Consider the following 26,931-nt stretch of genomic DNA (forward strand, 5'->3'; position numbering starts at 1 on the left):
TATCCAAACGCAGTGCTAGCCATTTTCACGTCAGGAAGTGCATATGAGGTCTGTCCAACACGACCCGAAATGAGTAATATGCGATATTAGGTTTACCCGGTACCTTTAAGTCAAGGTTACTTTTTCTTAGATGATTTAAATGTGAAATTTTGATTTTCTTTATTTTATTTTATTTTAAGAATAATGATTTTCCAGCACCCCCTGTCTTGGCATGTACTAGAATCATACATCTTTATTTTTGGGATACACAATTACACATATTTATAGATTATAATAATGTATCTCGAGAAAAAAGAATTGTGATCTTAATCCATGCCACATCGGAGAGTGTATGTCAAAGAGGGCATCAGAAAATCACGATTCTTTTTTTTCTTTTCTTTTTTTCTGACATATATACCAAAAATCAGGTTCAATCTAAAAAAAATTACCTTTCTTTTTTAAAAAGAAAAATCTTTCCTACCCTCCAAATTGCCCTTCACTAAGATAACATGTTTGATCATTTTCCTTGTTTTATGTCCTCTATGTTTTAAGATATTTAATTAATAATTGATTGATTGAAAATGAGAATGTGTTTTAATTTGTCGAGGGAATTGACAAAAATCGGCCAAGTCTCTTTTTAACAAATTTATGTAATTTGTGCAGACGTGATTTAAGATAAAAAGGGGAAAAAAAACACAACATTTTTACTTTTTTAGTATAATCATACAAATAGAGTGCAAACGGAGATTTTTAAGTGGGGTACAATTGATTGCAACTAGTCGATCCCTTAGAGATATGTAGCGATTGGATTTTAGCGACCCTTAGTAACAAGTAGGAAAAGTAGGTGTGCTCTATGCGAATGATGGAAAAATGGGGAGGGGGATTACATAAAAAATCCTAACAAAGGGAGTTCTTTCTAATTAGTCCCCAAATTTTAGGATCTCTCTAAATAGTCCATTTAGTAAAAATAATCTTTCTAATTAGTCCATGAACATCATTTCCCACGATTAAATGTCCTAAAAGTTCGCACTTAACGTTTTCATCTAAAAAAATTGAATTTTTAACATTATAATTAAATTTCAAAAACTTCATTCCATTGGAAAGGATTTAAGAATGAAGAAGAACAAATCATTTTCAAGGATTTTTTCAAATATTTTGAAGATGTACATAAAAATAACTAATTTTTCATATTTACCCTTTTATTTTTTATGCAAATCGATCAAGAATGATTAATTTGGTTTGAAATCATCTAGACAAGTCGTTATCTCAAGTTTTTATTCGATCTTTCCATGTATTTTAGTCGAAAAAACTTGAAAAATGAAAACAGGTAGATTTATCAATGTCGAGTTCACCGCTTTTTATTGTTGAGTTTGACTTTTTTTTTTAATGTCGAATTCAACAATAAAAAATGCCGAACTCGAAAATAAAAAAGTCGTGAGCTTGACAATAAAAAGTGTTGACCTCAACAATAATGAGGGCCCATTAAGAAAGAAAAAATTTACTTAATGGACTATCAAGCTACGTAGAAAACTTACGAACTATTTAGAAAGCATTCCTTCCTTATGTCCGGATCTTTTAAGTAATTTTCCCCAAAATAATTCTTTATATAGTTAATGGTCATATTTAGCTGAGTCATGATTTTTTGACACACACCCCCATATGCCCCTTGATGTGGCATGGGCTAAAATCATAGATTTTTCTCTCGGGATATACAATTGTACATCCCCATAAATATGTACAGTTGTGTATCCCAAGAAAAAGAATTTATGGCTTTAACACATTCCACATGGGGAGGGGGGTTGGCATATTGGGGTGTGTGTCAGAGGAGGCCGCCAGAAAACCATTATTCTATTTAGTTAGTGTGTAGGCCATTCCAAATGAAAAAGATAAAAATGGATAAGTGGAGTTGGATAGCAATACCCAACTACTGGAGCATAGGATTCCCCTGAGCAGTGGGCGAGCAAAGGATCCAATCAGGGGTGACCTTGGTAGACTAATAACCATTTGATCCACCAAGCCATTGTAAGTTTAATTAGGTACTCACAATTTCTCTTTTTTTTTTTTTTTTTCCTTTTTCCTTATTATTGGAATTTTTTTGATTGCATTGAAATCCATGAAAAAATGGTGATGGAAAATAGGTAGGGTTGAAAATTTAATTTCCATTGTTTGATTGCATCTAAACAACATTAAGGGAGAATAAATTTTAGAGAGAGAGAGAGAGAGAGTTAAAGCGGAGGGAGGAGAAAGAGGAAAGACTAGAGTGAGAGAAGGTTTGGGGCGTATGGAGAGAGAGGCAATGGTAACAGCGGAGGTGGAAGGAATAGGAGAACTAAGAAGAAAGAGAGGAAGAAGTGGTGATGACGATGACGACAGGGAAGGGGGTCAATGTAGTGGTGGTGGCGCTAGTGAAGATTTTGAAATGAAAATTAGGGGTGGATTTCACTTTTATTTGGGTATAAGTAGAAAAATGAAATCCAGCTTTGTTAGACTTTTGGATGGGAGTGAAAATTCAGTTTTTATAGAAAAATACAATCAAACACATGAAAAATATCATTTTCCAACCTATTTTGCACGCCTAATGAAACACAACCTAAATTTTAAAAGCACGCATATTGAGTAATTCTTTTACACTACATTGCTCGTTCCAATCCTGATAAAAAAGTACGGCTACCATTCTACCAACAGTCGCTCCATATTTTCACTTGACACAATCCAGTTTCCCCTAAACAAATAGTCACCTTCTCAAATATTGAGTCACCCATATCAGGGTAGTTTATTAACAAGTTCCATAAATGATCCATTAAGTAAAGAAAACAAAAATGTTCATTAATGTTTATTTCCGCACTGAATCCAAGACCTCCCTCCCAACTAGGCTCTAGATGGTCAACAATGTAATCTATACTCATGGAATCTGCAATAATCTACATCGACATTTTTCAAGAACTGATATTGATCAAAGCCTCCTGAACCTTTTTTATACTTTTCAAGATGATGAAGAACTAATGTGGAGAACTAAGCCACTAATCAGCATTTTGCTCCGTTCTAGCTTCAAACAAATTCCAGGAAACCAATTTCTAGTAAATTTTTTGTTCCTGGTAGGCAAATGGGCGAGGCAGTACCAGCCACAGTACTTTACCAACTTACCAATTAATTGTAATATAATTTTCATAACTTGGTAAGAGTTTTTCAAATTACTTACAAAAACAAAACAAAACAAAAATGATTAGTATCACCCAGTTTTAATTATGAGTTGAAGTATCATCATCATCAGAAGCTTTCCCTATATCCCTTACGGAGTTGAGCTACGCAAATCTCGTTCCATCACTACATTTTATATAGGTTCAATATTTGTATAAGAAGATTTGTCCTAAAAGAACAAGAGGAAGACCCAAAAGAACTTGGATGGAGACAGTGAAAGTAGATACAGAATCTTTCTCAATAACAGAAGAATGGGCCTTGGACAGAGTGAATGGAGGAACACATGATTCGTTTACTAGTTTTAATTCACAACCCCATAATGAAATCCAGCAATAGAAGTCAGCTTAGAATGAATACATATGAGGGAATCTACAAAGCCCTAGGAAGGTGAGAAAAATAAAGTTGTTGAGATGGTTTATGCACGTACTACAAAGGCTATTGAGTGCACCAGTGAAAAGAAGCACTTTGGTTCAGTTTGAAGGCTCTAATAGGAGAGAATGCCAAAAAAGATATGTAGTAAGAAAAGATTTGAAGATGCCTAAAATTTATATTGGGAGCGAGTGATGACTCATGTAACACTAGAGTTTCACGTTAAAGATCATAAACTGAAAGTTTCAGAAGTAGGGGATGTGAGTAGAGGCCTAATATGACCAGCAGTAGCAACAGACTGCCCTTGTTGACAAGCCTAGCTCCCATGCACCATATAATTAACCAAGGAACTAGAATTTGGATGTTTACATAATAACAATAACTAAATATTACATAAATACGTAAACTAAAGATTGAATATGTTTCTGGAATAAAGCAATAACACAAGTGAATGCCTATCCCATCATTCCATTTTATTAAGTATCATATCTTGCATAAAAAGATAAATCCATCAATCAAAAAGAAGAAAACAAAACAAAAGAAAGAACATTCAGAATTAATTAGTAGTAATCATAATTGTTAAGATGACAATGATCAGTGATGATAAAGTAATATAAATTGAAATCCAGAAGATCATTAGAAGTTTAAGTGGTAATTTACCACAATCTGAAAAGAAAGACCTCGAACGAAATCTACTTTTTCCCACAAAAAATCACACCTGATATCAGATTCTAGATCCAACTAAACAAATGAAATGAATGAAAGGTGTTTTGGGTCTCTGGAGTCTTGACTAAATCACTCCTTTTTCCCCCAAAAGTTAGGGAAATAGGTGTGTAGGAAACCTAAGGGGTAAAAATTTCCAACACTATGTTGCAAATGCTTGCCTGGGCTTGTTAAGTCAGCTTGGTGGCTCCCTAGAATCTCACCGAATACACCTAAGCACACTTATATAGTATTTTTTTTTCCTTTGAAGTGTAGTAACAACATCATTTGTAACAGCCCTAGTTTCCACGACATATGGGTGGCAGCCCATTAAAGCATATCATAAGTCCTTAGTTCTTGGAATCATTCAAGTAACTCTACAAACGGGTGCTTAACAATCATGGAGGACTGCAAGCCTCATGGGGCATAAGCATCAACACTTTATGTAGGAAAAACCCAAAACAGTCCCATTATGGGAAGAATATACGAGCTTTAAAGAAACCATCTCAAGGAAACATCATAAAGAAAAACCTTCTAGAGTGAGTCAACCAAAATAGAGAGGAACCCCCACCTCAGGAGCAGTAAATTGCAGCTAAAATAACCTCATAAATTCGAAAGGGAGAAAGTACATGGCTTTACAAAGATGTGCTGGACAACACCTTTATTCTTTCCTACATGGACTACAACAATGACTTAATAAATCAACACCTTTAAAAGGGGGAAAGAAACAACTACTTACTTTGTTTTGTTACTAGTACATCAACAACTTGCTCGACTTAAAATAGAAGACTTTCTTAAACCTAATGCAACTCAATCAGAACTAATAAAATAAAACTACTTGCTGAAAAGTTACAGAAAGTTGTAGCAAGAGAATAAAGTACTCCTGAAAAGTAAAAAAATCTAATCCACAAAAAAGCACATATAAACTATTTACTCAAATTAAAAAAAAAAAAAATAAACAAATCAAAAGTAGTAATTTGACATCAATACAAGCCAAGTTAGTATTTTTGTTGTAAACTCATTGAAATCATGTGTGAACTGTTAAATCGTGGTCTTGTTGGGATCTATTTGAGCAAGCCCTCTAATGTTACCAAAAATTAAGGTGTTCAGAGTTCATAAAGTTTGTCACAAAGGAATATGGCCTATCAACCACAAGCAACATAAGTGTTAGCTGAAACTAACCACAATAAAAGAAATTCCTAGCTTAACCAATAAAATCTAACAGCATTTTTGGTGACAATAGAATCCCAAGGTACAAACGAAGCAAACTTTAGAATTGTAAAATAGAAACAAACAAGACTAAAGAATTTTTGGGAACCAATTCCAGCTCTCAACCAACAAAATACTTGAGCTCGTCTTTAGCCCATGTGCTATGATATACTGGCAGTTGATACATAAAAGGTTGTTTTAGTTTTCACTTGAATGATGAGATAGTTACTCACAACATTTACATAAAAAGGGGTAAATGATAACATGGATATCTATCTTTATCTAGTCTTTTTTACTCTATATTTTTAATAGGTAAAGATAATTTCATGCCAAAAGGCAGAAAAATAATACAAACCTAACAAAAGGCTGCAAACAGCCAAAAACAAAGCAAGAATTACCTCATACTTACATCGCACACCCTCTCCCACCTAACAAGGAAATCTTTGAAAAAATGCCCCTAAATTCTTTAAACCTTTTACACCAAAAAATTAACAAGGTCAACACCTCCAGCACTAGCTCGTGCTCATTCCTAGCTTTGTTTTCAAACACCGGTTATTCCTTTCCTTCCATATCAGCCAGCATAGAGCAAACGGAACAAAATCCCATAGCACTCGTTTTGCCTTGGTAAAAACCCTTCCCCACTCAACCCAACTTTCTATCAACAATTCACTGAACTAGGTAAACAGCCCACCACCCCAAACAAATTAAGATAATAACTCCAAACCTTAAAAACATAACGGCAATGCAAAAACAATTGGTTTGTTGATTCCCCAACTGATTGACAAAGGCTACAAAAGCTTGTTAAGTAGAAATCTTTGCTTCTCAATAAGTCAATGGTCAGCAATCTTCCAAGTGTAGCTAGCCATATGAACACCGAAACCTTAGATGGGATGATTGTTCTCCAAACCACAGGACAAGGAACGTTGGGATCACTGTCTTGGGCTTCTGACAAGTACAAAGACCGCACCATAAAATTACCATCCTTCAACCCATCCCACAACTGTCAATCCTTCGTATTTAAATCAATCTACGTCACCTCAACATATTATGTAAATCTTGCCAAACTATCTAACTCCCAATCATTGAAAGAGCGTCTGAACTTGTAATCCCAGCTAACCCTATTCACCTCTCAATGAATAAAAGAAGATATTGGCTCTCCTTTTTTCAAGGAGAGCTCATATAACTCCAAGAATAAAATGTTCAAAGCCCAATCTCCAATCCACCAATCCTCCCAAAACCACACCCTATCCCCTTTCCTGCTATAAATTTCACCTTCTTACGAAACAACGGAAATCTCCTCATAATGCCTTTCCACACTCCACACCCGTACACTTCCTCAATGGTGCTTGCCCAACCACTACTAGAGGCCCCGAACTTGTCCCTTTTCACCCTCCTCCACAAGCTATCGTTCTCATTACCAAATCTCCATAACCAATTCCCTAAAAGAGCCGAGTTCATAATACCAATATTTTCGATACCCAAGGCTCCATATATTTTCAGCATGCACACTTTCTTCCAACTCACAAGGTGTAATTTCTAGCTACCATTTTTGCAATGCAAAAGAAGTCCCTGCATAATCTCTCAAGCTAATGCTCCACAGATTTTGGTAAGGAAAAAAGAGACAGAAAACAATTAGGGATTGTCGATAACGTGCTTTTGATTAAAGTCATTCTCCCCTACTTAGAATTTTTATTGAGTTTTATTTTTATTTTATTTTTATAAATCAAAGATCTTTATTAATAGCATGGTCAAGAAGACCATGAAGCAAAGTACAAGGAAGGAGACAAAGGAAAGCAAACAAAGAAGCAAAACCAAAAACAAACTACGAACTACCTATCGATCAACACTACATACCCAATCCCACTTGGCTATGAAATCTTCAAAGAATACCCGCTTCGACTCTACAAAGATTTTACTCCACAAAAAGATAGACCCTAAGATAGAAAAAAATATTTTAGGGACCAAGGATTCCTTTCCCTCAAAGAACCTAAGGTTCCTTTCCTTCTAAATTTCCCAGCAAATTGCAAAGGAAGTAATGCTCCAAAGCTTCCTCTTGAATGCCAAAAAATCCAACCCTATGGCAAGTCATTCCTCCAATAAGATTCGGAAAGAACCCGGAGCGCACCACATGTGTTATATAGTATTGCACTGCTAAACTGGTGGCAAATAAATCATGGAAAATTCACAAACAAGCAGAAACAACATTGATGACACATTAAAGAAGAAAGATTTAATTCTCAAATTTTCAAAGAAACAATGAAAATTTGGTGGACCAATTAAGTAGATCTCACTTCAGATACATCATATCGTGAAATGCGCTAAGTTGTATGAATCAAGCATACATTGATTCAATATGTATTCTAACAAACTTAACTAAACAAGATGCATTGCAAGGAACTAATTATTCCAATGATGACACATTAAAGAAGAAAATTTTAATTCTCAAATTTTCAAAGAAACAATGAGAATTTGATGGACCAATCAAGTAGATCTCACTTCGGATACATCATATGGTGAAATGAGCTAAGTTGTATGAATCAAGCATCCATTGATTCAATATGCATTGCTAATAAACCTAACTAAACAAGATGCACATTGCAAAGAACTAATTATTCCCAAAAAAACTAAAAACTAAAAACTAAAAAAGTTATTATTTTGCAACAAAAAAAGAAAACCTGATCATTCAAAATTCACATTTCTTGAGCCTTCTTGGGCTTCTTCTGCGACCCAAAAACCTTAGCAATGGCATCAACAATGCGGCGCTGTGATTCAAGAATCATTTCTGTCCGCTTCATTTCCATCTCCATCCGAAACCTCTCTGTCTCCTTCATCATTTCCATCTTCATATTCTCCATCCTAACAAACCCTTCTCCGAATGCTCGAACCACCGAAGCCAATTCCGAAAGAAGCTCTCCTCCTCTTCCTTCGTCCTCCTCTTCATCCTCCTCATTCTCATCGATCTCAAATGACTTTCTCCTCTTTCGAAACATCGGATTCCTCAAAAACCTAGAAACACCAGGTTCTTCACTTCCACCCCGACCACTACTGTTCCATTGCCGAGGCGAAAACGACTTATCAACTACATCCGAAGACACAATTGGATGTCTACGAAGTATATGATTAATGCTTCGAGATTTGTTTCTTTCATCGAGATCATTGTTATCGTCCTCATCATCTTCCTCACTAGAATTCGAGGCGAAAATGTGATGATGAAGAGGTGCCGCCAACGAAGGGATGGGACGGGCGGAGATTGGAAAGGGTCCACGTTCCATGTGGTCCATGAGATCGAAGTAAGGCCATGTGGAAGGTGTGGAACGCTGCTTCTCGGATCGATAACGTTTGCGGAGCTTCTCCATCTTGTGGCGACACTGTGTGGAGGTCTTGGAGGGTTCGTTGTAGCCGCAACGAGAGGCGATGGTAAGAGAGACTTCTTCCCATTGGTGGGCTTTGAGCTGACCACGCTTCAGGGAATACCATTTCTCTTGGTACGCCTCAATGAGGTGTACGGTCTCGAGGTGAGACCATGGGAGTGGAGGAGTTTTCTTTGGGATTGGGATTGATGGTGAGGGTAGTTGTGGTTGGTGCTGTGAGGAGGGTTCGTGTGCTTGTTCTGGTTCTGGAGCAGAAGATGAAGAAGCTTGAACCATTTTAGGGTTTTTTTTCTGTAACTTTTTTTGGGGTTAGGATGGGTTGTCTAGGATTTCTAGGGTTTTGGGAGTTAGGGTTTGGTGTAATTGAGGTGTTTGTGTTGACATTTTGGTGGGGAAGCGGTGGAGGCGGTGGAGACGACGGTGGTGGTGAGTGGGTGGGAAGGAAAAGGAGTGGATTACGTGGCAAGGATTTCTAAAATGCGCTTGGTGCGCAATTAACCAAAACTCCTACTGAGTGTTTGGAGATAGTTGCAAGATTACTCCGATTAGATTGGTACCTAGAGAGGATCATTATTGCTCATCATCGCATATTCGCATTTGTTTAACTTGCTTCCCCACCTTGGGCTGTTGATGGGATGGCCTGTTATTTTAGCCTGGCCCACTCCAAAAATAACGGCTATGGTCTTCATTTTAAGCCCCAAAAGAAGAATATGGTTACCCAACTCACAGAAGAAAATAAGATGAAGGTTGGATTTTTCGTTTTATGAAAAATTAGTTTATCTGATATTATATAAAACTAAGGGAAAATTATTTAAAAACCTGGGCGGAGGGATATTTTTTTAAATAATCCATAAGTTTTGGGCGGTCTCTTAATAGTTCATTTAGTAAACTTTTCTTTTCTTAACAGTCCCCCGACCTCATCTCCCACATTTCTCATGATTGAATGCTCATACCGTTCGAACTCATTATTTTCATTCAAAAAATTAGATTTTTGACATCTCAATCATGTTTCAGAAACTCCATTCCATCTAAAAAGATTGAAGAAGGAAGAAGTCATTTTAAAAGATTTTTTTAAATATTTTGAAGATGTATGGAAAAAATTATGATTTTTTCACTTTTTTCTTAGTTTTTGGATGAAAATTGATCAAGAATGATTATTTTGGATTGAATTCATCTAAACAAGTTGTTATCTCATATTTTTAGAAGATCTTTCCATGTATTTCAGTCGAAAAAACTCAAAAATTGAAAATGAGTGAGTTTTACTAGTATCAAGTTCGACAATAAATAAAAAGTGGTGAACTTGACGATAAACTAAAAAGTGGTGAGATCGCCTGAGGGATTATTAAGAAATAAAATGTTTACCAAATGTTTTATCAAGCTATTGCACAAAACTTAGGGACTATTTAGAAATAAATTCCTCTATCAGGGTCCTAAAGATACAGCATACATGGTGAAGGTAATCAACTTATTATTACTATTATAATGGTATTTATATTTTGAAGAAGTTTGTAAGTACTCCCTATTCTTACATCCACCACCAACCCTCGATTAAGAAAAATCTATGGTTTGAATTAGTGCTAATGTAGCATACTAAAACAGTTAGTATCCCTAGACTTCCTCTTATGTTTTGAATGAATTTTAATTGGATTCTTTGGAAAAAAAAAGGTGAAAAATGAAGAAGAAACTTGTCATTCCGTTGGATCAAAGATCGGTTGAAACACATATATTTTTGTATAGGTGATTTCTCTCCTCAAATCAATTATACCTTGAGATCACCTATGAAGAGCCTTAGGACTTGAAAGGTAATTTATTAGCCTAATTTGTACACTCTTACCCATTTTTGTAACTTTTTTAAGAACATACCTGGTTCTATAATTTTCAATAAATTGGTCCACTTTTTTGTAAATGTCAACATATTACCAAAAAGCGCATAATACCCAAATTGATATTAATTTATTTTTACCAAAATGGTACCTGCTTTGTAATGAAACACAAATTAAAAAAGAATATGTTTACATGAATCTCTGCCACACATGTTCAACGAAGACCCAATGCCTCAAACATGGTGTAGACCTCTTGTAAATAAATGGAGACTTATGCCTTCCAAGGAGTCAGCCCAAGGAGCCTCGCAAAAAGCTGCTAAATCAAAATCAAACTTAAAATTTCTTGGGAAAAAACACCTCTACAATTTTTCCTCCAACTATAAGATATCCTTTCATGCTAGTAATCTATTGTAACACATAAATAACTAGGTAAAGTACATACAAAAACAAGAGTAGAATCCAAAAATTAAAATTCAATAATTGGTTCAGCCAACAGTGACTTGTGCATCATTTGTGGCCTCTATTGCATCTGTCCCCGTGTCGCAGTGCTCATTTTCTTCTTGCATTGAATCATCTTTTTCACTCCCCAAGAGTGTAGAAAGCCTCTCAAGCAGTTCTTGGCAGTCTGTTTGTGCGACCATAACACTTACATTGGTCCTACCTTTCCAGCATCCAATAGCTATAGTTGAAGCATCCACACGGATAGGGTCCGAAGTAGTGTGATCTCCTGTGATCATCAATGAAAACCAAGTCAGAATACATAGAAATTACAGTGAAAAACAATAGATCAATCTTAAATTTAGAAGCCATAAGAGGATATCATGGATGTCATCCCCACCTTTATTTAACACTACTACACAACACCCCAACATTAGCTTTGATGCCTTATCACCAAACTCGGAATCAACAAAATCTGCAAATTTTATGGACTTATATTGCAAGAGGTGCTTGAAGTCAGTTAAGGATGCACATAGTATCTGTTTGGTGATGTATGGAAGAAGTAAAGGTAATCCCTCCGAAGATATCCGATATGCACATGGTGATGAAGTGCCTTCTTTTGATGTTTGACGTTCCTGAAACAACGATTACAAGGAAACAACATCATGATTATTCCTTTAATGAAATAAAAGCAACATTAAAGAATGGATAATTTTCTCCTCGTATACAAGGTTCAAAGTGCTCTTTAGATGGTGAGAAAGAACAACATTTCTCTCTTTTTTGATTAGTGTAACTTTGTTAAAAGAGGATGAGGCGTCCTTGAAGAGAAAAACAAACAGAATTAACCTCTTCTATCACAAACAAGGTCCCACCTAAATAAGAAATCCTCAAAAGAAAAGCCCCTAAACTCCTTTTTTTGTTTACAACAAAGGAATATAAAGAACAAGATTCCTAATATGATCTAAATTGCAGGGAGGGGAGAATAAAGTAACACTGAAATATAGTCGTTATAGAAAGAAATTAAAGAGGAGAGGTTGTTCATGCAGTTAGAAACCTGTCCATCCCCCAAAAATGTTGTTGTAGATGGGATTTTAAGTTCAAAATGACCAATATGATCATATTTTTCACACATTGAAATCCATGTGGGGTTGAAGACATAACTAATAAGAAAATAATATAAAAAGAAGAGCACTTACGAATATCTTCAGGCCTACAGATGTTATTTTAAGTCGTTGCCCAACTTGATAATTCAGTTTGAGAACATCCTGAACTGACTTCGATATATAGTAGATTCTCTTTACATGGTCAGCATCATTGTTTCTTGTAACAAGGTGATCATTGAATGGAAACGTTTCATCGATGCCATAGAATTCCTTAATGCTATTGATCTTGGCTTCATCCTGGAAAAGAACTACAGGATCCACTCCTTTCCACTTGCCTTGAGTTTGTAACCTTTGTTTTCCTCGTTTATCTCTCTCAAGGCCAGTCTCCTCATCCTCATTCACTTTGGCTTCCTCGGGCTCATTATCTTCTTCACACATCCCACTAGAATCAAGTTCCAACGGACCTTCCTCTGATTGTTTATCAAGTACATCAAGATCAGAAGCAACTTCAGCTAAATTGGATTGTTGGTGATTTATATCTTCTTCTGAAGGAATTATCTCTAATCCATTTGTATCTTCAATTATCTCATCTGACTTCTTTGGTAACTCAAGGTCCCCATTAGTAGAACGACCCCTCGAATTACTAGTATTTTCCGTAACAACTGCAAAAGGGTAATTACGATCAAACTTTTGTTAAACCCTTCTTGTAAAAGAAAAAAAGAATCAAATTTATGGTTGCAGTGGTAGAACTAAATCACACTTATGGTACGGATTGTGTACATCATACGAACAACCTAACCGGGGCAAACCAGAAAACATGGTGCACATGCAGAGGAGTGGGACTGGGTCTAAGAAAGGAATTTCACATGAAAAGGAAAAATGGACTACGTGGTTGCAACCATCCTTCTATTTACCATTCTTTTACAGACCATTGATATAGTTTCCAACTGTCCAGAACAATGAAATTGATTGGATGATTACCATGATCTGGTCATTAGTTTTTAATGGAGAACTGCTACATGAGAATTCCTTGTACAGAGAAGGTCCCATTCCCTAGTCAGGTTCCCATGATGTAGTAGGTAGATTGGCCTTACCGTCTATTATCCCCAACCAATTAGTATCTTAGATCCGAGAGCATTTAAAATAATGGTAATGGAATGAAAATAACGGTCATTATAACAGGAAGGCTCTGTGCCTATTGCATTTTCAGAAAATAGCAGCGCACCTTTTCCAGACCATTTTTCTGCTTATAAAAACTATTGTAATAGTATCATTTTTTAACTTTTAAAAACATTTTCAAAATCAAATAATACCTTTATTTCAGTATTTTTTTTGGAATAACTGCCATTTTAAGTCCAAATTTTAAATTCAAATCACAAACTTCATTTTGAAACATATTTTCAACACAATTTTTTAATATTCTCTTGGTGGAAACGACAATCGTGTAACGTCATAAGTTACTGTTATAATGGAAATAACAAGTAAACACTCCTGGTCATTAGAACACACTATGTTTTAAAACTTGTTTAAGATGGAGTCAGCCTCAGGAAAATCAGTTTCGCACGTCCAGTGACATGGCATACAAAGGCGAGGAGTGTACAAAACGATGTAGAAAAGTTACCAGACAAAGGGGACCGCTTCTCAAGGACAGCAATAAAAAATGCTCCACTGTTCTGATCATGTGGCAGTATCCTCATGCACCTTTCTAGAGGGAAACTTGAAACTTCCTCGTCCAAAATCTCAGTGGTAATCCCAAGGTTATCTGACTGCACAAAACCATGTTCAGAATCTAAATTACTGCCGTTCTGATGCCCTCCCAAGCTGGTCGCTTTTCCCACCTCATCGCAATTTTCAGGTGAACGTACATCTTGCAAACCATCAGGTGCTGTGATTTCCACCTCGCAACTTCTACCCGAAGGAAACATACTTGGAACAATCACAACTCTCCGGTATTTTGGAACGTCTTCGTAGGAAGTGAACCAGTGGCCCTTATCTCGAACCTGCCATGTAGATGTGTGATGATGTCAATCATGTCATACATTTCATACACAATGATGTAAGATAACCAACTACAAAAGATGTTCCAGGAATCTCTATCAATATGAACGTGTAAATAGCATTTATTAATGAAATGTACAACCAGACGAACAATCTAGCAAGATGTGACATAAACATGGCACACATTTAGGGAGTGAAGACCCACCTTTGGATTAGTGCCACCAAGGGAATTTTCTACGTCAAATGTGGAATCGTATAAGATGGACATAAACCACCCAATCTAAGAACTTTCCTCTGTACTGTTAATCATATAATTGACAGACCCAAAAGAATGTGATCGATAGTTTTGATTATCACATCAAGAATTTCCCCTTTCAGCATCCAATGATGAGCCATTGGATGTGTATCACGTATATAAAACAAAAAAGGGAGGATGGCTCCTCCTAATGAAAGACTGAAGGACAGGACATTGTCCCCTGCATTAGTTTGATGTCCACACCCTTAAAAAAAATACTTGTCTACCTTCCATTGTATCATTAATAAATAAAAAAATGACATGGGGTGTTCCCTAACTTATCCCCTCCATCTATTCCTCTTCTTTTTTTATGCATAACTGTAGATTGAAAAGGTATAAAGGAAAAAACAAATATAGAATTATGGTAGAGTTGATGCAAGCCACATATGAAACTGAAATAAATCTAGTAAAAAAAAGAGAGAAACAGAGATTAGTAACAACACAGCAATAGCTCATAATAGCTTCTTGAATGGTCTTGTTGGGGTCTTTCAATCTCCAAAACTCAAAAATAATAAAATCATTCCATCCAAAAGGGTAACGATATCTAAAGTTAATGCGGAACGGAAATCAAGTCAACAATTAAGGGTTCCGATGGAAAAATTACAATTATTTAGGTTTTCACTTATTTGAGTCTAGATTTATCGGTTTATCATTTGGGATTATTTTAGATTAGTTATTTATTTAATTTTCTGTTGTAGGACTTTAATTTTATGTTTTTGGGCTTATTTTGATGTTTTATTGGCTTATGGTCTTTAGTATAATATGCAGGGACAGTTTAGTAACTTTACTTTGTCTTTTATTTAAGTTTATTAGGATTATAAAATTATGAGAAAAATTTACGAAAATTAAAATTTTTTATTTAGTATTTTATTTTGACTACGATTCTTGATTTACTTTCTTTATAAAGATTGTATTATGATTTTTTTTATTAATGAATGAAAGAATATTTTGATGAATAAATAATGTGTTTCTTTCATGGAGTGAATTGAGTTCTCTACCATTCTTGGTGTGATTCTAAGGGGTTCTATCTTTCTACCCCTTCTCTTTTTTCCTCTAATCTTTATTTTTATTTTTATTTTTTTCTATTCTTTTATTTTTCTTGATTCTCTTGATTCTTGATTCTTGAAACCTATAAACCTCAATCCATTATCCTTTCTCTTAACCTTTAACCATTCTTTAACCCTTTTCATCTATCCTACTGAAATCGTCGTAATTGCAAGAAAAAAAAGTTACTTTTGGATTTACCCTATCCTAACCTAAATCGTAAACCCAATCTCAAATCCTTAATCCTTACCCAATCCTAAATCAAGTTCCCTAAAATACCATATTTTCTTATCTCCTCTCATCGTCCTACATCAAAAATACTCTTCAGTAATGGCATAAAACATAAATAACCCGAAAACTAGTTATGGTTGTACAAAAGATCATTACTAATTCTTGTTCAACTTTTAAAAAAAAAAACATAAAAATAAACCAGGTACAACGCTAAAACTGGTATGTGTCATCCTCCATTGTTGGGGAGAACTAATAACAGTCAAGTTTTTCGAGTCATACAAGTCCAATACCGAGTTGTAGTCCCCACGTAATATGGATGTTCTTTGAATTAGACTGATTCTTCCATTTGACCAAGAAATGTCAACGTTGTCTATGTCATACCTTTAAGGTTTTTGCTGCCACTAGATGTTCAATATCATTCCTATGTTTCTAGGGAAAATCTAGTCTTCACTGGGGTTCCGGGTCTTGTAGCAATCTCTATGAAAAGCATAAATATCTGACATATTAAAGATTGGAAATATATTCCACTCATAGGGTAAATGAATGTAATAAGCATGTGGAATTTCTTCGTGAAAAGCATTAATATGTGGTACATTCAAGATCGGAGAAATATCTCAATCATTGGACAAAAATGTTATGACGTTGTCACTCATTTCAAAATCTAGAATGACTCGCCTTCCACAGGGATTTGTTGGTCCATGCACTGGGAAGGGCACGAAATCAAGTACATGGGTCAACAAACACCCACTAATAACACATAAATCATACTTTCCCAGTGCTACAATTAAGAGTGTTGTTAAAATTAAAATTGGGTAGGGAAGAACCTTGTTCTACTGTAGTACTCCAAAAATGATATTTAATAGATTCTCAAGGCCCCTAGTGACATCATCCATCCAATTGTCCTTTTCTAGGTGATATGAGGCTGGAAAATGCAATGTGATTCCCATCTGGTCACACATAACATACGCCATAAATGAGGCGGATTCGGTGTCACAGCAGGATACCATGTAGAGGTACAGTCTCCCTAAAAAGTATCATGCTCACATGTGAAGTGTCAATTGCTCTCCTATGTGGGTGTGCAGTGAGCTATCCTGATAAAATGGTCAATGACCAAAAAATAGAATCATGACCAACTCTTATCCTCACCAGCTCTAATATAAACATCAATCCATGGTGTTGTAGGTACTAGAAGTTAAGACGTGGTGTTGTAGGTACTAGAAGGTGAGTGTATAATCTAGTATTTTGCACCTGCCCCTTTGAAGTCTGACACACCATTCACCTTACAACAAATGGTCACATCATTTTTCCATTTTTTTTATAGGTTAGGGGTGAAGGCCCGGATTTCATCACAGCTCCGGGGTATTAACATTTAGACTTTACCAACTTCACCAAGTTGGAACTTCTCCTTTGATGCCAACATATTATCTCAACCAAAGTGACCTCCAAGGTCACTACCATGCTAGTCTCTCATAAGCTTTACGAACAGGGAACCTTCTAGCACACAAATAAACTTAGAAAAGAAATGTATCAAGAAACAAGAATTGACCACTCAGACCCCCCTTGTGTACATTGTGCTTAAATAGGGACAAAATATACAACGTTAGAAAATTGGTCCTTAACCGCTTTGAATCATGCAACCTTCACTAAGATTATACTCAAGTAATATTTTTCATGGGTGCTTAAATAGGTACGACTCTATCACTTCTATTTTGATAATTGACTCTCACTTCAGATGTGTGTAAAATAGAATACCTTTGCAGACAGTATACTATTAATCATCTAATTGAACCCAATTTGGTAGGTAAACATGTACAGATTATATTGTCTTATGTATTCAGGGTAACAATCTCATAGATCAAATTTTCTTTATACGTTTCAGTGTAAAGGTAGCACCTTCATCATATCACTCTCTCAAAATTCACAATCTTTGTTTTGTGTGAGATTAGTCGTACAATTTTTTACTGTGTATTCTACATGGATCAGACACCGTGATTTGTAGAACTGGAATTGACAAGACCAATAAATATGGTAGTTTACTAGCTATTGCATGTGTTGGCTTCTATATATACTGTACTTACTAATAATTGAAAATGATAATAATCATTATAATTATAATAGTATTAAGAAAAAAGTATGATTCCTCATAATGAAAGCGTTAACATGCATCGAAAACACATCTGACAAGATACCTTTCAGAAAATAATGTCCTTTCACATTGTTATACCCTGTTGTGAGCCATCATGCACGTCAAATTATCATAGTGAACACATGTGAAGTAACACAAAGACCATGACTGAATAGTCACCTCAAATGCACCCCACAAATGAATAGGTCCATCAATGTTCATAAATGACCAAGGATGAGTACATTTTACGTCTGCAGGGAATAGAGTTATTTCTTCACATCAATGTTGTGACCCACAAGTAGGCAACTCAGATTTCAAAACCTTCAGAAACTTCAAAGCAGACAAAGGGGGTAATTCAAACATATAACAAGTGATATTATCAACCAACCTTCCATTTCCTAAGACCTGGCCGACGGACCAATTGAGGTAGCTCAGTGGAAACATCAAGAAGTTCAACAGATCCCCCACACCTCCGAAGAATCTGAAGAAAATGACAGATGATGATGAGATATTATTTGAGGTAAAATAATAGCAAGGACTATGCCACAAAAACAAGAGAAGAAACACAACTCATAAAAAGAAGACCATTATACACTGGACACACCATTTAAAATATAAAAAGAGTCTGGGCTAGAAACCAGTTAGGATATATAATGAAACCCTAGTATTGAGCATGGCATTTTCATTAACAACTCCTAGGCACAGCAGTCTCTACTGTATAACATTAGTGCCAGATCAATTATAGCAAGAATCTTGATGTCTGATTCTTGGTCAGCAAAAGGATCGATATAGGATATCAAGAGAAAATGTATTGTGTGAGTCTTATAGATGGTGAATACTAATACAATCTATAAACATGAAGTCATACAATTGAAGCATGTGATGGGTGGTGGGATTCAGCACTTGATTGGTTCACAGAGGACAACTCTATTTGCAAAAGCTATGTTGCTAAAGTCATAGGAATCAATAGGAAGGCTTGGAGGAGGGAGAAAGATAAAGAAGCTGCGTCTAGAAAGCAGATTCAGCATGAAAATGTTTTGAACCGGATTAGAAATTATCCCCGGCTTCATTCTAAAGGAAGCTAAGGCTGCATGTCTCCTCTCTACTTCAACAATTTACAACGATTGAAAGAGCAGTGATCCGGATGGGAACGGATTGCTTGGCAGAAAACTGAAATTGGTAGGATCCTTCTTCAAGTCGAATGTCCAAGAAGGTAAAGTGGCACAAATCATTCTGAGGTTGGGGAAACTTCAGAGATTGAAGAGGTCAGGGAAAACTGGTTAAGTATGACTCATTGCAAGTTGCAACTGTCTCATGGTTATATATTATGCTCTCATAGGAAATATACTCGATGGTATGAAATGCTTTATGGACCATGGCTTCCCCATCCTTCCATCCCAAGCATCTTGCTCTTTGCCTCAAGCGCAAGGAAGAAATAAATCTTCAATTAGGTCGTGTGCCTTGAGTTCTTTTTACTATTTCCTGTGTAGCGCTCAAGAGTTATCTTTCGTTAGGTGACAAATTTATCTTTGTCTTTGATTCTGGATTCAGTTGTCAATAACTTGTAGGGGATGGACATGCATTGTTGGAATTCAAAATATCAAGAGGGCTTGATCGATCATCTCAAGGATTTAGTTCATAACGGGTACTATATCCAACTCGGGCAGGTAAACAATGCCCAAGACACAGATTGTGACAGAGAAGTCAACGAGGATACAGGAATTAAGGCAGGAGATCCATTCATAAATCAGGTAAAGAAAAGGCGTTTGGCCTTAGTTGTATCAAAATATGCAATTAGATTGAGTGGTAACGATCATGGATTCAATGCAAAAGTGGGTATTTCAAAACATAAGGAAGATCAGTGTGGGGCTACGCCTTGTCAATGGTAATAAGCAATAAGAGCTAGGCCTTTTCTACAGTAATAACAAAATCTCTGCAAGTTTTTCTATGGTAATAACAATCCTGAGATTGGGTGTGTGACGCACAGACCAATATTTAAAATTTCCCTAATAATATTATAATCAAATAAATAGGTTGTCTTTTAATAGAATTGAAACTATGAATATATAAATGACAATATAATCAACGAGGCTCCTTCTAGCAGAGAATTTATGTCTGAGGATTTTCCGCAAACATTCTACAGTTTTGATCTAATCAACAGATCTTCTATAACAAACTTCGAGAAAAGGAAGGAATCGGAAGGTACCTCTCAAGTCTCAACTTGTCACCCTAATCCTCCTATTAACAGAAGGCAATCTGATATGCAACTCCAACCACATCATAGTATTAAACTGACTTTTTTTTAGATGAGTTAATTTTATTAATGAGAAAAAGATGGGGTAGACCAAAAGTACAAAAACTTATCAAAAGAAGAAAGAAAAAAACTAGTCCGCCTCCAAATTACAAATGTTCTCCCACCTTACAACAAAATCCTCAAAAAAAAGTTCCCTTAAATTCCTTGAACAGTTCATCTCTAGTATCTTACCCTTGCACATAACTAATTATATAAAATGTGTAAAATTAACAAGAAACCGAACAAAATGAAGATTGTGAGGACAAAAATATGGATCCCAGAAGGTGGAACACTGAGATGAATATATATTCAGGAAACACAGTTGACACAAATTTTGATGAACAAAAAACAGATACATAGACAGCAGATAAATAAGATTGGTTGGCTGGAAGGATGGATGAGAAATGCCTAAAGAAGATAAAGGAACGATAAATTTTCAAAGAAATATGGTTGGATGGTAGGATGGACGAGAAATGCATAAAGAAGTTAAAGAATTCCTTTCTAGTATATGCTAAAATCCCTTCTAATGTCAAATTACCTCCGCAACCACAGCCTCATTCTCGACTGGATTCATCGAACAGGTTGAGTAAACCATCCTTCCACCGACTTTAAGCAAAGCTATACCTGCAATAAGCAATGAAAAATACCAATGATTTGAAGCACTACACAAAAGCTTTAAAGAGTTTCCAAACAAACCAGAGGACAATTTATAAGTTCAGTCCATATAAGTTGGGTATTCAAAACACAAAGGAGCTCAACTTCATTCATGGAGATGATTCATAAACGATCTCCAATTCAAGCAGCATTAATCATTTTAAGCTAATGTACAATAGTTATTAGGTTTAGACACTAAATGGGATAATCAGGCTATTTTCTTCATATACCATATGTAGATCTCGTAAACTTCAAATCTCATAAGATTTTATAATAATTTGGAAGAATTAAGTTCTTTTTCCCTCTTATCAATATCATTTTATTTGGAGTATTAATCATCAAGGATAAGATAGCAGAATAATCCTATATACACATTCCTGCACCTCACAAATAAACAAGATAAGCTCCATCTCTCTCCCTCTTTTTTTTCCTTCTTTTAATAGGCAAGCGAGTTAAGGCAGGACTCCATCTGCGGTATTACCACTCACAGGATCTACTATCTCTTACTAATTTTGGCCAGCTTAAAAAATTGGGGTGGGGGGCATAGAACAGGCCCACGTATTTTCAGACTGCTCGGTGAATTCCATAAATCTTTAACATCAAGCACATACCAACATTTCCTATATAAAATTTTCTATTATAATTTGGAAGAAAAATAAGATCTTTTCTTCTTTTTTTGTATGGGTAAGCTGATCTTGAACCCATGACAAAGTTGCATTACCATGTGTCAAACCAACTGAGCAATGGGTCTAAGCCCTCTTCCTTTTTTTCTTATCAATAAAGATTTTATTCGAAGTGTAAATCACAAAGGATAAAATACGAAAAATAGGTATAGCATGTAAATCTACCTAGGTGCATTCCCAGACCTCACGAATAAACAAAGATGGACTCCCATTTCTTTTACTTATTTCCTTTTGTCCTGATAGGAAAGCGAGAGAATTGGAAATCCATCTCTTACTAATTTTGGCAAGCTTGAAAAAAAAAAAAATTTAAGGGAAAAAACAATCATTAGAACCAACATAATGTCAAAATATGGAAATCCAAAGCAAGCACAAGTACACAGTTCTACATGAATTGTACCATGCATGGCTATCTGCACTTGGAGACGATGAACCCCATTGCCCATTCCTGCATTCCTGAATAAAAAGAAACAGGTGTCCCATTTGTAATAGAAGGTCAAACAGGACTGACATATAAGGACATAGTGCCAGATAAGATAAGTAACTACCACTTCCTCCAAATGTCAGGAGCCTTGCGAAGAGTGCCATCTCCACTGCAGGGAACGTCACACAAGACACGATCAAATTGGAGTTTACTAATCCCAGTCTCTCTTACACTTCCCATTTCAGACGTATCTAAGCAATTTTTGTTTACATGGCAGCTAGGGAAGTGTTGTGCTTCATGATTCGTAACTATCAAGTTAGCACTGCACATTCTTTTTGTTTGGTGAATGAGAAGGTTACATCTTTGGACGTCAACATCATTCGCTATAACCTAGAGCAATCAAGAAGAAAAGCAACCATAACTATACACAACAACAATTATAATGCTAAAAAATATAGATCAATGGGGCCAAAGAAAGCAGATTTGAGTCAATAAAATAAAATGTTGTAATTCTCCCCTAATTTTTAAGAGCAAGGACAATCAACCAGATCAAAGCAAACAAAGCGAAGTGAGTGGCTTGTTTTTCATTGAGAGGGTAAAGAAAGAGAAAGAAACTAGGACCATTCCAGCAGGCAGTGATCCAGATTCAGTTGATTGGTGTATTATCTCAAGTAATTGGAATGTTTTTGAACCAGGAGCCGCACACACTGCATAGAAGTACAAGAAATGGTCAATACAAAATAACAAAATTAGTTTATAAACTCTTACAACATAAAAGATATATCCACAATTTAACAAGTTCTTTAATGAAACTTCTATAGGCTCCATGACAATGAAGAGATTTTCCGGAATAAGATACTAAGGTTGTAAGAAAATTTATTTTACCTTTTTTTTTAAGTAAAAAAATTGGTTTACTTGTATTTTCACCAAGATTAGCTTCTGAATTTTGCAATATAAAATAATAATAATAATAATAACATCATGAATTGACTGGAATAATTGGTATGCACAACAAGTAGCTTACTGTCAAGTATATAATGATCTGGACGTACGGCCAAGAATAGTGGAGGTACCTGTGTCACCAGCAATACCAGGACATTAGGACAATATTTTTTCAGAAAGAGAAATGATAAAATAAAGGGTATTTTAGAAATATCCCCATTGTTAAATCGGTGACATTTGGTTTACCCCCTTGCAAAATGCAAGATTAGGACTACCCCCCTTGACCATAAGATAACGTTGCTTTTTCTTGATGATATACTGATGAAATTTTGTTTTAGTTTTTTTTAAATGCTCTTCAAATACTTAAATTACTAAATCAGGGTTAGAAAAAAAAATTAAAAATTTCACTGTTAAATCATCAAGAAAACGCAACATTGGCTTACAGTCAAGGGGGTAAACCTGATATCAACAATTTAACAGGAGGTATTTCTAAAAGGGCTGGAATCTGTTGACTCATGAAGAATGACTCATGAGAAAACACATGATCCCAACTGTTTAGATACAAAATCCAACAGTTGAGATTTATGTGTATCTTGATAACACATATCTTGGAGATACTTATCCCAAGGATAAATCTCAACCATTGGAATTTGTGTTTAAACAGTTGGGATCATGCGTTTTTTCCATGAGTCAAGGGATCCTGACCTAAAATACCCTAAAATAAACCAACATTGAAATGCCATAGATTTTTAAGGAAAAAACAAAAACAAATATTAAGATTGCGCCCAAAAAGCTACTGGGTACTGACATTGGATAAAGTTTTTTTTTTTGATAAAGACTGACATTAGATAAAGTAACCCACCATGCTAACAGCCTCTTGTCTTGTTATGTTTCCAATTTCATTTTCTAGCTTCAAGAAATTATGGAACCTGAAATTCACAGCAGATCCATGAAATAAAACCTATCAGCTGTTAGTTAAAGAGTACAAAGCATTCACTTGTAAAACGGAGAAATCAAATATCATAAAACAGTTCTCCGTTACACGAGTCTCCAAAGTTAGAGCACCAAAGTACAAATAAAGAAATAACAACGATTTTACCATACTGCTAACATAAATGTGATTTCAATTAGTTCAAAATGGTGAATTCATACTACAAGAGCCAATGAAAAAGTAACACACTAACCCTCTATGTCAAATTCCTAAACCATGAACCCCCTTCAAGATGTCGCCTTATTAGGTTTATCGTTTCTTATTAAGCTTAAAAAGATGTGAAACTCTATCTACTTTCCGGGGAATCTTACACATCACTTTACATATGCTGTTTATGCTGACAAAATATTCCAGCTTATATTGCTGAAGAACTCCCCAACATAATAGTTACCTCTAACCACACAACAATCTTCCACTGCTATTGTTCTACAATCACACATTTTTCATACTTGAAACTATGAAAGATTACATAAAACATAAAACCTGTAAAAGAAACATTACTAGAATTCACCACTTTCTTTTTGCTAAGTATCAAATTCTTATACCAGAAAACTGTCTTGAGATAGAACCCTTCAAGATATTTGACCAATAATATTAACATTAATATAGAGCTGTTATTGGCACCCCAAACTTTTACTTATCACACCCCAATTTCTTAAATTATTTGTCACACTCCAATTAAAGATCAAAGCACTCTTAAAACATTACAAAGGTTTGGCTCAAATTATAATCTCAACATTATAACACGTGTTCAAACAATTTCAGTAGTTGTTTACAATTATAATTTGGCTCATATAAAATCTTAAACCCAAAAACAGAAATCTACCCCAAAAAAAACGGGAGCTTCTATTGCCACACCCCAAGTTTTACTATTCTCAACCATTTACTTATTTTCTCTATTTTTAATTGGGGTGTAATAAGTAAAAGTTGGGGTGCCTATAGAATCTCTCTATTAATACTTAATAGTTCATTTACTAAAAGCCTAGAAATCTGATGGCACAGGTCTATCGTATGAACCACAGATGCACTACCACACTATATGCTCAAGTCAGCCCTCACAAATAACTCAGTTAATGTTTGCCAGAAATGGCACATTCGGGGTCTTTTGACTATTACGGTGGCATGCAAAGATTCAAAATGTGAACTTCAAGTGAACTTGGATACAAAGTTTTTCTTTCAATTGCCCCCTGTTAAGGACCAGCACAAGACCATTGGTCTGAAAGCAATCCACCGTCCAAACAGAATAATCGATTTTAAGAAATAATTTTACCTCTCAAGTGTCTGGTTCTTCCTTAGTTGCATTCTAGAAAAATTTGAATGCCAAGCAAGATTATCAGGATACCAAGGTAACGGTCTAATAGCTTCTACTTCACCACCATCAGTGACCTACCAAGTATTAAAATAAACAAGAAAAAAAATATAAAATAAGACAAGTTCAAATACAATATGGAAATACAACTAATAAGAGCTTGAGTTTTGGGGGTGAAAATGTATTGGATTTATTGACCTCCAACTCAAGAGATTTCATAAAATCATTCTCTAATTGCGAGCGAATGTCCTGATAAAACTGGGCACTGCAAAAGGAAGAAAAAAACAAAAAATTAAAAGCTGAAAATTTTCCCTATCTATACGAAATGCCAGCTAAAAGATCACGTTTTTAAAAAATTCCCAAATAATCCTAATTGTATCGTTTCAGATTAAGATGCAAATAACAAGTTATGCAAAAATGTGAAGCTCTTTCTCAAAGATGAGTTATTTGCAAACTTGTAATTCCAGAAAATAAAGATTTTCTATCACAATTACAATAAGTAAGAGAGTTATAATACCTGGAATTGATTCGAAATGCAGCCGGTAATGGTTTTCGAAGAATTTCAAGAAATACTTCCCACTCTTCTTCGGATACTATGTGTTGCTCCTATAATGCATAGAGCATCAACATAATTCAAAACCATGAAATCGAAGAAGAACTAGACAAATGTCGAAAGATTAAGAGAGAGGTTTACTTTGTAATATTCTTCGAAGGCTAGGTTTCGAGTGGCGAAGGGTTCCCAAGCGGAGTAGTTGGTTTCGGTCGAGGAAGGATTGTTGTTGTCTGATCTGTTCTTCTTCCATACGTTCTCTCTGTTGTTTCTAAAGTGCCTTCGCTGCGTGCGGCCTCTCTTCTGCCCTCCGCCCATGCTGTTGTTGTGGTGTGGCGGCTGCTGCCAATGCTTAACTATCTCACTCTCAACTTTGTCCGCTTGAGAGGAAGAAGAACGAAGCAAGCGAGATTGAAATAGATGGTGCGGTGAACTTGAGGCGAGTTAAGTTGATTTAGGGCATGGAGAAGGAGAATGGACTGTGGACATCATACTTCTTATGGCCCACAGATTACATTAATTTTTAGCCCAACCTTACGTAAATGGTGGACTTATACACACTATCCTCCTGATTATCGATTTCTGGCTGTTGGATTCGAGTGTTTTTTTCTTTTAATTTATTATAACATGGGCTTGCAACAGAGCCATCATGGTTTCAAGAATAAGATCTTGGAATCGACTTGACTTTTATCGCATTCGTTTTGAAGCCATTGGACCAACTCCCCCGAACTGACTCATTTTGGTTCGAATAAGAGCTACGATAAACTGATGTGCTAAAACATCCACGGTCTATACGTGGTTGATGTGGCAAGTGCACAAAATCATAGATCTTTTTTTTCGGGATACACAAGGAAAAAGATCTACAGTTTTATGCACTTCTCATGCGTCATCACTGCCCACGTTTTAGCGCGTCAGTTTATCATTAGTCTTTTCTTAAATGTATTGCTTTGGTCACTATAGTGCATACATTCAGTAATCAGGGCTCACCATTATGTGGATGACCATATGAGAGTGTTTTATGCAAATACATTTAACATTTTTTCCTGGGCTTAGCCCAGTGGACTAGTCTCGGGGTTCACAGGTGGCCCTTCGGGAATTGGATAACATTTTTCTGGGCTTTGCCGAGTCCATAAATCATGTCTTGTCCAAGGACTAGTCTCGGGCTCGCGGGTGCCTCGGAGGAATTAATGCTCATATTGAGTA

At 35.7% G+C, this 26,931-nt stretch overlaps 2 protein-coding genes across 2 annotated transcripts; both read right to left on the reverse strand.

The window, feature by feature from the left end:
• Positions 1-7,870: 7,870 nt before the first annotated feature.
• Positions 7,871-9,384, reverse strand: LOC147406841 (Homeodomain-like superfamily protein). Its single transcript, XM_086435129.1, has one exon. It carries the CDS (start codon positions 9,102-9,104, stop codon positions 8,148-8,150), a length of 957 nt encoding a protein of 318 aa, XP_086291255.1. The 5' UTR covers positions 9,105-9,384; the 3' UTR covers positions 7,871-8,147.
• A 1,584-nt stretch (positions 9,385-10,968) lies between these two features.
• LOC147406842 (uncharacterized) lies at positions 10,969-26,207 on the reverse strand. The gene is made up of 15 exons (XM_086435130.1): positions 25,873-26,207; positions 25,696-25,784; positions 25,377-25,443; positions 25,140-25,255; positions 23,741-23,807; positions 22,961-23,009; positions 22,558-22,643; positions 22,061-22,326; positions 21,913-21,968; positions 20,717-20,802; positions 18,274-18,366; positions 13,814-14,192; positions 12,286-12,854; positions 11,490-11,724; positions 10,969-11,378 (listed from the first exon to the last, which is right to left on the reverse strand). The coding sequence occupies exons 1-15, from the start codon at positions 26,044-26,046 to the stop codon at positions 11,137-11,139; spliced, it is 2,574 nt and encodes an 857-aa protein (XP_086291256.1). The 5' UTR covers positions 26,047-26,207; the 3' UTR covers positions 10,969-11,136.
• Positions 26,208-26,931: the final 724 nt, after the last annotated feature.

The sequence above is a fragment of the Akebia trifoliata genome, chromosome 3, assembly GCF_017979445.1.
Source record: "Akebia trifoliata isolate Shusen 1 chromosome 3, ASM1797944v1, whole genome shotgun sequence".
Lineage (NCBI taxonomy): Eukaryota > Viridiplantae > Streptophyta > Magnoliopsida > Ranunculales > Lardizabalaceae > Akebia > Akebia trifoliata.